Raw genomic sequence first — 12,078 nt, 5'->3', positions numbered from 1 at the left:
AATCTTATCCATCGAAGCTATAATATCCCTCACAAATACAAAAATTCCTCTTCCACACAAGAACAGTGATAGTTCAGTTTGTATAATAGCTATATGCTATAGTGATCCGATCAGCACATTTTTTTTTGAAGTTTGCACCGTTGCCTTGGGCATTAACCCAACCCTTGGTTGAAAAGGCAAAACTTTTACTAACAAAAAAACTTTTCCAAGAAATTTTGCATACTTTTATTACCTAACCTTCAAAATTCATTTGAAATATATTATGGGTATTCTTCTTGCCAAAATTAGTATTTACCAATTTTTAACAAAAAATTACAAATACATTACAAATTTTAGCAATATTTCGGTTGTTAACAAAAAAATATGTTTTTATTTTTTTAATTTATATTATTTTATAATTTTATATTGTAATTTTAATGAAAAAAGGTTTTAATGATTTCTGGTACTTATACTAAATTGTTAGCAATATAATAATCAATAAAAAAAAAACTTCAAACAACTAGCCCAATATAATTATTTTCAAGTGAATATTTCCAAATAACTATTAACTACTCTTGAAACTCTAACTAAATTTTCACGTCGTTTATTTGCTGGCGAAAATATCACAATTAGTTGCAATTTCTACAGCTTTCGTTTATAATTTCGCACAAGCTCCTTCACAACTTACACTTTAATACCTCTGTAACTTATATAAAATTCGTCATCGTCTACTCAAAATATTTAGTAATTTCCATTTAAGTTTTGCAACTCAACATTTATCACTCGCCTAATTAAAATAGTTAGTACTTTGGCGTTTACAGGCACAAGTATTTTATTAAGATTTTATTAAAACTACAAGTTTGCATTTTCAGCTGCAAACTGCGCTTAACTCACTTGTTATTCTTGCCTGTACGCACATTACGCCTTTCAAAGGTAATAAAATATTTTATAGGCAATCGACGTTGTAGTCTTGTTGCAATAAACCCGACATACTTTCATCGACAGATATATAATATGTGTATGCATATAGAAATTGATTTAATGCAAGACACGCGCATTTAATAAAAATAATATTTGAAAACCAAGTGTATGTAAATAAGTCTTTAACGTAATAATATGTAACTTTATGTGCTTTTTGTTGATTTTTGTATTTTTTCACTCACAAGCGGTTATTTGTATGCCAAGTTACATTCAATAATTTGCACTGAGCAACAAAGAAACAGCAGAGTTTATGCTGATCAAATATTCTTAACTTAAAAATCTACGTAAACCCTAATTTTGAGTCACACAACTCAACTCACGATTAATTTTCAAACTTTCTTCGAAACAGTTCTTCAGTTTCAAGTAGCTCACTTTAGATGAATATAAAAATTATTTCACCAATTTATTTTTTTCTGCGCTATTATATACGAATTTATGTAGTATATGTGATATTTTATTTAAGCGTCATCTTAAGTGATGGGTTCAAAAAATCGATTTTTGTACATAAATTGCTTTTTTAATTTGTCTAGAGTAAGAAAGTCGTTTTAAAGACACAACAGTTACAATTTTTTGTTGCAAATAAGCCAAACAGTTGGAATCGTAGAGGAAGTATGAGCCTACTTTTTCGAGGCGGGTGTGTTCAGAACGCTGTAACTCATGTTCTACACAATATTTTTAACTTAAAATTTATATTTGGACTGTCGATATATATGTTAATAAATGATAAAACTCTTAAAGTTCTATCTATTTAGTGATGGTAGAAAACAAAGCCAAAATAAACGCTAAAAAACAGGCTGTCACATGGGAGGACCCTATTAAGGGAAATAGTAATAATTTTGTAACACAGTTTGTTTTCATGGAAAACTTTTTTATTTGAAGAGAGATTTTCACAAAATTTGGCACTGATTATTGTTTTTTCTTTTTTTTTTATGATTTCAAGCGTTATTTGTGTAGAATATATTTTTGAAAATTGAAAAATATTTATGCAAACAGCTTAAGCAGAAATTTTAATTTTATTTTTATGAATTTGAAGGTTATTTTAGTTGATCCTTTTTTTATGTTTTATAGTTTAAGTTAATTCTACGCATTTTGGTAGCATAAATTTATAATTTTAACTTTAGTATGAACAAAGTTTAAATTAATATCGAAACTAAGTACAAAATTTTTTTATAAAATACGCTTTTTTCGTATAAAAGGTTACTTAAATGCAAAAATGTTGCAACTAAACAACCGATTAGCTTACAAATTGAACATGTTATGTGAAGCTTAAACAATTTTTCTACACAACTTGTTGTATTAATTGTAGCTTTTAGTAACAAGAATTTGACTTTAATTTACAAACAAAATTTACAGCTCGTATTACACGCATATAGGTTTTTATTTTTGCGAGTTTTTTGTTAATTATTATATGTATATATATAATATTTTTTTCTTTTTTTTTAAATTTGCGACCTTAAAATTTAATAAAACCACAATATTTTTGTTTTAAATTAATTTTTACTTTATTTTATTTCACTAAAATACTGATTAGATTTGAAATTTGTGAAATGCATAAAAATCAACTTCCTCCTGCCACTTGCACTTGCTCGCCAATTCGTAAAATGTTTATCGTCGCACAGCAGAAACACAATTTTTCGAAAGAATGCATTGGCAATGGGTAAACCAGCCTCCCAGTACGCATATGCCTGCGCTGCAGTCTAATGTGTATGTGTGACAACATAGCCGGCCGGTTTTTGCTGCGTCTAGCTGCCAGCAAAACGGCAGCAGAGAGAGTGCACGTATGAGCGTCAAACACTGAGCGAGTATGTTATGTTGTTGACAAACGTATGGAATGTGATATGAATTTTTATGACTTCAAACATGCGAGTGGCGCAGCTGCGACATGAACATGTCGACGAACACATGCCAACAAACATGCACTGCTTGAGCAGCGCTCACATGCAATCAACTGCATTTCCCCTACTTTTTGCGCTCGTGTTGGTATATGTATATATGTGAATCTGGCGTATATGTACATACGTATACGTATATGCGCTTGATTGTGTTGGTGCATATGCATGCATTTGATGTCGTGTGGTTGTGTGTGTGTGAGCGCACGTTCTTATTTGTTTATATGCATGCCATTCCTGTTGCATTTCTATGCATTTGTTGTTGTTAGTTGTTTATAATAGAGCAAATGCTGCTGAGAGCGCCTGTACGTTGCAGCGCAGTCGATGTTGGCAGCGTAATGTTAGAGAAGAGTATAGTGTTAGAATGATTTGTTGGTAAGGAGTATGTGTTATTGTTGTTCCTCCGAACATGTCTGCTGTAGTCAATGACTTGTTTAACTGTTTGCCCTATGAGAGTAGTTTTTGCTAAATTTCCCATTACGGACGCTGTTAAGCATTTACATGCATGTTATCTGTGTATATGTATGTGTGTGTCTGTTTATAATTTCTGGCCTATAAGTCTGCAGTCATTTCCCTGGCATGAAATTAACTTGCATAGCCTTAAACCAGTTGCAGTAAATATGAGTACGCGTACAGCAACAACAACAAAATGTATAATTACAATTACAACAACAGACACACTTCGCTCATTACTTCATATGTTCACTACTAAACATTAACACAACTACATAGAAAGATTTTGCATACTGCACTCGGCAGTCAGCGCTCTCTCACAGTTCAACATAACTGTGCATGTGTGTATGTTTGTATATTTTTATGCACTTCACAGCGCGTCAGCGCAGCTTGCTTACTAAACAGCGCAAACAGCTCAGAGTATTAGCAGCACCACTTACATACAGACCTACATGTATTTGTTGTTGTTTGTAACTATCAGATATAACTTTTTCTTGTTGTTAGCGTAATGCACTCACCACTATTGCTACGCACTATCTACCTATGCTCCCCCAACTCAATACAACTACATACTCACACTCCGAGTTGCGCTCTGCTCTTTTAATGCTTTGTCTTGCTTGTTGTTGTTTTTGCTGCCTTATTGGAGTATTTGGTTTTGTTCTCCCCACAGAGCACAACACTACTGCTATTAGTATGGCATTCGTGCAAGTTCGTATGTGCGTTGGCTTGCTTGCCTGTCTGTTTGTTCATAGTCGACGTCGTCGTCGTCAGCCATCCAACCAACAGTTAAGCACACACACACACAAATAAATGCAAATGGAGCGCAGGAGTGCTGTGTTGTCTGTGTGTTCGTGTATTGCGTTGAGTAGCAAGCAGCAAGCAAAGAAATAGCGTGGCGGCAGCAGCAGTGCTGGCTAGTGGAATTCACAACGAGCCAACGGACTCGCAACGAGCAAAATTTGTAATCAGTTCTCTTTGAAACGTTAAGCGGTAAACATGGTTTTCTGAAATAGCAGCGCTTCCGTGAAAGTTTCTTGTTTTTAAGTAAAAGTTGTTACTGAATTCCATTCCTCGCACGTCGCGCAAGAAACTAGCTTTGACGTAGGCACGAACACGAGACGTTTTTATTTCGGTTAAGTGTTTGGACTTTAAGAAAAAGAAGAAGCAGATTATTTCGCCCGTTTTTTTTGGATTATTGCGCGCTGCTGTTAAATAAAAATCAAAGTTTCGAAAATTCAAAACGCAAACGAGAGAACTTCATTGAAGTTGAAATAGCTGAAGTGAAGTAAAAAGTTGTTTAAAAAGGAAGAAAATAAATTAACGAATTGGAAAAAATAGAAATTGAATTTGAAAAAAGTTGAACACATGCTAAAAAGTAAAGAAGTGTTTTAAATATAAATTACAGCAAAATTATAAAAGTGCCACTACAATTACTGAAAGTGTGTACGAAATCGCTCCGCTCGCATTTGCTACCAAGGATTACGGTTTGCGCGTTTGACTTAGCGATTACACTGAGAAAAAATTAACCAAAATCAAAAAGTACTGTGACTTTAACGAAGAATATGTTTCTCCAAAGATAATACGCGCTGAAAAAGTTTAATGCGCCATGTTGCAACTATGCCATGTGCAGTTAACAAGTGCTTGCAATCAAATTTCTTGAATTGAAATGCAGAGAAATTTTTCAAATAAAGCGTCTTACACGTTTTAAACCAATTAGAAAGCAAAAACAACATTATAAATTGCAAAGTGTGCGAGTGACTTGCAAGTCCTCAACTAAAACAAGTGATATAATACAAAATAAAATACACAAACCGACAATGTGTACCGTCAGCACAACGACGGCCGGCGCAATCAGCCGCCACCTACCCTACCTGCTCATCATACTCATCAGCAGCCTGACCGGCAGCTACACGCATGCACAGCAATGCTCGTGGGAGTTTGTGCGCACAACGCTCGATATCAAGTGCAATTTGCGCGCCATTGAACCGCTGGTGCCGCTCGATCTGCAAGTCGCCGAAACGGCCAATCGCTTGGAGATACAGTGCTCCGCCGATTTGTTGCACGCCAGCGAATTGCCTGGCGGCGCCTTTGCGCGCCTGCAAAAACTATCCGAGCTGCAAGTTGATGCGTGCAAAATGCAACGCATCGCCGCCAACACATTTGACGGTCTGATGTCGCTGAAGCGGCTGTCGTTACAGACACATAACTCCGTCTGGGGACCGGGCAAATCGTTGGAAATATTGGCGAGTTCGTTTGCGGGACTGCGCGAGTTGAACGAGTTGAATTTGAGTGACAATAATATACGTCAACTGCCCGAGGGCGTGTGGTGTACCATGCAAAATTTACAAGTGTTGAATCTGACGGTGAATCGTATACGCTCCGCTGAGAATTTGGGCTTTTCGGAGAAGATGTGCACGTTGAATGGCGCCAGTGGTGGCGCCGAGTTGCAAATTTTGGATGTGTCGTACAATGAGCTGCGCGCATTGCCCGATGTGTGGGGCGCCTCCCGTTTGCGCCGGCTACAGCAATTGAATTTGCAACACAATAACATAAGCACGTTTGCATCGAATGCGTTGGCGGGTTTGAGCTCATTACGCATACTGAATTTGTCGTACAACCATCTGGAGACTTTGCCCGCCGATGCTTTTGCGGGCAACAAGGAGTTGCGTGAGATACATTTGCAAGGCAATGAATTGTATGATTTGCCCAAAGGCTTGCTGCATCGTTTGGAGCAACTGCTGGTGCTGGATCTGAGCGCTAATCAGCTGACGAGCCATCACATTGACAACAATACATTCGCTGGACTCATACGCTTGATTGTACTGAATTTGTCCAATAATGCGCTGACACGAGTGGGCGCTAAAACCTTCAAAGAGCTGTATTTCTTGCAAATACTTGACATGCGTAACAATTCCATTGGTCACATTGAAGACGGCGCTTTCTTACCATTGTACAACTTGCATACGTTGAAGCTCTCCGAGAATCGCTTGCATACTTTGGATAATAAAATTTTCAACGGCTTGTTTGTGCTGAATAAATTAACGCTGAACAATAATCTGATCAGCATTGTCGAGACACAAGCATTCCGCAACTGTTCTGACCTTAAGGAGCTCGATCTCAGCTCCAATCAGCTGACTGACGTGCCTGAGGCCGTGCAAGACTTGACTATGTTAAAAACACTCGATTTGGGTGAGAATCAGATTTCCGATTTCAAGAATGGCACATTTAAGAATCTGAGTCAATTGACTGGGCTGCGTCTAATTGATAATCGTATTGGCAACATCACCGTTGGCATGTTCACCGATCTGCCACGCTTGACTGTGCTCAATCTGGCTAAGAATCGCATACAATCCATCGAACGCGGCTCCTTCGTCAAGAACACTGAAATCGAGGCCATACGTCTGGATAAGAACTTTCTTACGGATATCAATGGCATCTTCGCGACACTCGCTTCGCTACTGTGGCTAAATCTCTCCGAAAATCATCTGGTTTGGTTCGATTACGCCTTCATCCCATCAAATCTCAAATGGCTGGACATACATGGCAACTATATTGAGGCCCTCGGCAACTACTATAAACTACAGGAAGAGATACGCGTAACCACGCTAGATGCTAGTCATAATCGCATCACCGAAATCGGCGCTATGTCCGTGCCGAATTCTATTGAACTGCTCTTCATCAACAACAACATCATCAATCAGATACAAGCGAATACTTTCGTCGATAAAACACGCTTAGCGCGCGTGGATCTATATGCTAACGTGCTGTCGAAGATCACTTTGAATTCGTTACGCGTCGCACCGGTCGCCACCGATAAGCCAGTGCCGGAGTTTTATTTGGGCGGTAATCCGTTCGAGTGCGACTGCTCAATGGAATGGCTACAACGCATTAACAATCTTACCACCCGCCAGCATCCACGCATTGTCGATCTCGGCAACATTGAGTGCCTAATGCCGCACAGTCGGAACGCACCCATACGTCAACTGGCGGCGCTGAGCAGCAGCGACTTTGTCTGCAAATACGACTCCCACTGTCCGGCGACGTGCCACTGCTGTGATTTCGAACAATGCGACTGCGAAATGGTTTGCCCAGACAATTGTACCTGTTTCCATGACGCTACCTGGTCGACAAACATTGTCGACTGTGGGAAACAGAATCGCATTAATCTACCCGCACGCATACCAACCGACGTCACCGATCTCTACTTGGACGGCAATAACTTGCCAGTGCTGGATGCTCAGGTGTTTGCGGGCAAACGTAATTTACGTGCGCTCTACCTGAACGCCTCGAATGTAATGTCCGTGCAGAATGGCACTTTCGACGAGTTGAATATGATACGCACACTGCATTTGGAAAATAACAAATTGCAAACGCTAGAGGGACACGAATTCCGTCAGTTGTCACTGTTGCGCGAATTGTACCTGCACAACAATCTCTTGACCCACATCTCGAATAACACATTCGCGCCGCTAGTGTCGCTGAAGGTGTTGCGACTCGATAATAATCGTATGACGGCTATGCCAATTGCACAGCTGGCCAACTTACAGTACCGTAACAATTTGCAGGGCTTGACTATTGGCCGCAACGCGTGGTCGTGCCGTTGCCAATTTCTGCAGGAGTTGGCGCAGTTCGTGGCGGACAATGCGATAGTGATACGTGACGCACAGGATATTTACTGTGTTGATGCGGGTGTTAAGCGTGAACTCGATTTGATCACCTCAAATGGGGTGGACTGCAGTGAGCTTTTAGAAAGTGCTAGTAACATGGCATCGCAAGATATCTCGGGCGGTTATGTGCCACTACTCGCTGCTGTATTGGTGCTGATCTTCCTAATTGTTGTGCTGATTATTGTTTTCGTCTTCCGTGAGTCAGTGCGTGTGTGGCTATTTGCACATTATGGCGTGCGTGTATGCGAACCACGCTTCGAAGATGCCGGCAAGCTGTATGACGCCATCATTTTACACTCAGCTAAAGATTATGAGTTCGTGTGCCGCAACATTGCCGCTGAGCTAGAACATGGTCGCCCACCGTTCCGTCTGTGCATACAACAACGCGATTTACCACCAGAAGCTAGCCACTTGCAAATCGTCGAGGCTGCGCGTGCTTCACGTAAGATCATCTTGGTGCTCACACGCAATCTGCTGTCGACCGAGTGGAATCGTCTCGAATTTCGTAATGCCTTCCATGAGGCGCTACGCGGACTCGCACAAAAACTAGTTATAATCGAAGAAACGAACGTATCCAGCGAGGCCGAAGAGGTGCCTGAGCTGGCGCCCTATCTAAAATCTGTGCCCTCGAATCGCCTCCTCACCTGCGATCGCTACTTCTGGGAGAAACTGCGCTATGCTATACCAATTGAGTTGTCACCACGCGGTAATAACTATACCTTGGATCACCATGAACGTTTCAAGCAGCCCGTCTCACCAGGCATGATCTTCCGTCAAGCACCACCACCACCCGCCTACTACCAAGAAGATATGGAAGCTAATTACTCATCGGCCACAACAGCTACACCCTCGCCACGCCCTAGTCGTCATGGCGCACGCATTGTCGATGCGATACCTATGCGTCCGCCCTCCGAACACATCTACCACAGTATTGAGTCGGAGTACAGCGCCTATGATCCCCAGGAAGCGCTCTCCATGATACCAAATGGCGGCAGTGCGGCCACATTCATGCAACACCATGCCCACCAATCGCATCATCCCCTACAACATCCGCAACAACAGCAATTGCTCGCACCCAATAGCTACCGTGTACACCATCATGCGCAGACCAACCCTCGCGCCAGCACAGTTGGCCATCAGGCAATGGTCATGCAACTACAACAGCAGCAACAACAGCAACAGTGGCGGCCATCAATGTGTGTGATACAAAACGCGGCAGCGCCATCATCAGCGAATTTAATGTCCGGCACCACAACAATAGCGACAACGATGGCGATGCCAACGGTAACCAATCAGCAGCAAAGCGCGGGCACAGCGCCCGTACACTTGCGCACAGGCAGCAATTTGAGTCAGGCGAGTACGAGCACACAATCAACATCTGCGGCTGCGCAAACGCCCCAACCGCAAGCATCCACATCCGCTGCGGCGGCGGCAGCTGCAGCTGCTAAAGCGGACAATGGCAGCGGCACAGCGACGACAGAGGCGCTGGGCAGCTCAAGCGCGGCGAACAAGAACAATGGACAGGCGTTTTTGGTATAATGAAAGCCACAAAAGCTGAGGCAGCAATATTACGACAACGACCGACAACAACAGGAACTGCATTGGCTGCAACAACAACTACAGCTGCAAAGCGCACGCAAAAAGGGCAGACATGCTGATGAGTTGATTGTTGTTGTCGAGCGCTTAACGTGAGTTGAATGCGCGCTTACCGCAGCCAAAGTGCCATTGTACTGACGTTTGTTGTTGTTATTATTATTATTGCTGCACGCTTTGTTTGCCAGCACACTGCCAACCACCATCACCACTTCCATTTGCCACATCGCGTACTCTAAGTACGTACCACTTACATACATACATTATATACATACAAACCTGCGCATATATGCATGTATGTATAGCGTGTATATTGAGTTTTGACTGAGGCAGCTTTGCAAGCCATTCACGACACGACGATGACGCCGCCATCTTTAGCGGACCAACGCGAAAGCGTAAAGAACTAAGCAACTTTTTATTGTAATATAGAAAAACGTTATGTTTATGCAGTTGAAAAAACATGTTCAGCGACACGCGAACCAACACACATACCAACACGAACACAAGCACACACAACGCGACTCATGCAGCGCGCAACATGCATGAATTAGCCATGCCTTCAGCACACATTGCCACATATGTATTCGTCTGTATGTACATAAAGCTAAATGTAGTTATATACTAGAGTGTGAACAGTATGCGCACAAAAGAAAACAAAAGCAGCGGCGTAGAGCAGCGGATTTTCGATGTGAGAAGCAAAAGACTTTCCATAGGAGTTAAAAATTTATTAATATATATACACACACACACATATATATATATATATATATTGTACATATATATGAAGTTTATATAAAAAGTTATGCTATGATATGTAAATCTAACGAGTTGTATGATCATGTCTGTTTATGTATGCAACAGTGTGGCGACACAAGCGCCCGCATTGAAAGTGGCGGCCCAACAGCTGAGCGCCTGCACATGGCGCGGGCGGCTTGTTGTGCGCGTTGTTGTTGTTGTTGAAACACTTTTTCAAATTCAATGTGATATTAAATAAATAATTTAAAAATATATAAACATACATACATACCTTCGTGTATATATGTGAAATATTGAAAATATTGTACTATACTCTAAAGTTAAAGTAGTTAAAAGCAATTGTGTATTGTATTTGTATATGTATAGTTATGTAAAGGGCGTAATGTTTAATTTTTAAAATATTTCTGCGTAGAATTATTTAAATTTATTATTATTATTATTATTGTTTCTACTTACTTGAAAAGAATTTTCGAAATAAAAAGCAGAAAAAGCGAACTTTTGTTAAATGTAAAGCGTAAAAGCGCCACACAAATAACAACACAACTACAACAAAACAAAAAGTAGAAACAAAAATTGAACTACGAGCAGCGTAAACTTAGTTACTTAGCGAATAATAAACGTATTAGTATTTGCAATCGAGCAGTTAATTGAAAATTGTACGAAACACACACACACACACACACTTACATATACGAGCATAGATACATGTATGTCTCAAGCATTTGGGCAGCGAAAAGTATATGAAAAACTAAACTAAATAAATTAGTAGTATTATATAATTAAAAAAACAATCCAATGAACGCAAAGTTAGTTTATCTATATAGAGTATATATATATATATATATAGTATATTTAAAATAATTTTTAGTTGTATTTAAATTTGTACATAAACGAGATAATGCGATAATATAGCCATCAAAACGTAACTAAAATATAAACAAAAACTCAAATTGTGTATTGATTTTGGAAAAGCGAGCGCTTCTGTGTCTACGCTTTGGGCGGGTGCTGGCGATATGGTTCACGGCTGGCAGTTAATTCACAGCAAATAGCTTTTGAGATAAAAAATATTAAATAAAAAAATATTAAACAAAAAATTAATGTTATATGGGAATCGATATTCTTGCGCGCTGAGAGTGCTTTATATTCAAAGACTACAAATTTGTATGTTTGCGTTCCTCTTGCTGTTGTTTTGCAGGTATTTTTTTGAGAAAGTTCTCTTTTATGTTCTAACGAGTTTTTTTTGATTTTTTAAATGGAACTAAATACAAATTTAATGGATTTTTGTACTTTTCATAATTTCATGGCGTTTTTTACGAGTTAGAAGTTTTCAATTTAAAGCGCAGTCAATCAATATTTCAAAGCAAAGTTTTTACTAAATATATTTAATATTACAAAAATATTATTAATACAAGAAAAAACATTAACTTTGGTTGCAACGAAACTATAATTCCCTGCACAAATGCAAAAGCTTTCTTACAGGAACTTTGATTGCTCAGTTTGCATGACAGCTATATGCTATAGTGACTCGATCTCAGCAATTTCTTCGAAGATTGCGACATTTCCTTGGGCAATAATCCACGTAAAATTTCTTGAAGAAATCTTGTCAAATGAAAAAGTTTTCCATACAAGCACTTTATTACGATCGTTCAGTTTGTATGACAGCTATAAGCTATAGTGATTCGATATCGGCGGTTACAACAAATGTGCAACTTCATGGTGAGCAAAGAACGAGTGCAAAATTTTAGATTGATATCTTAAAA

General features: G+C 39.6%; 1 protein-coding gene across 1 annotated transcript; it reads left to right on the top strand.

Annotated features, from left to right (window-relative positions):
• Positions 1-4,265: 4,265 nt before the first annotated feature.
• 18w (18 wheeler) lies at positions 4,266-11,259 on the top strand. Its single transcript, XM_014236385.3, has one exon. The coding sequence runs from the start codon at positions 5,120-5,122 to the stop codon at positions 9,506-9,508; it is 4,389 nt and encodes a 1,462-aa protein (XP_014091860.1). The 5' UTR covers positions 4,266-5,119; the 3' UTR covers positions 9,509-11,259.
• Positions 11,260-12,078: the final 819 nt, after the last annotated feature.

Source organism: Bactrocera oleae, chromosome 4, assembly GCF_042242935.1.
Source record: "Bactrocera oleae isolate idBacOlea1 chromosome 4, idBacOlea1, whole genome shotgun sequence".
NCBI lineage: Eukaryota > Metazoa > Arthropoda > Insecta > Diptera > Tephritidae > Bactrocera > Bactrocera oleae.
Note: the sequence above shows the minus strand (reverse complement) of the source record. Positions and strands in the feature narration are given on the sequence as shown.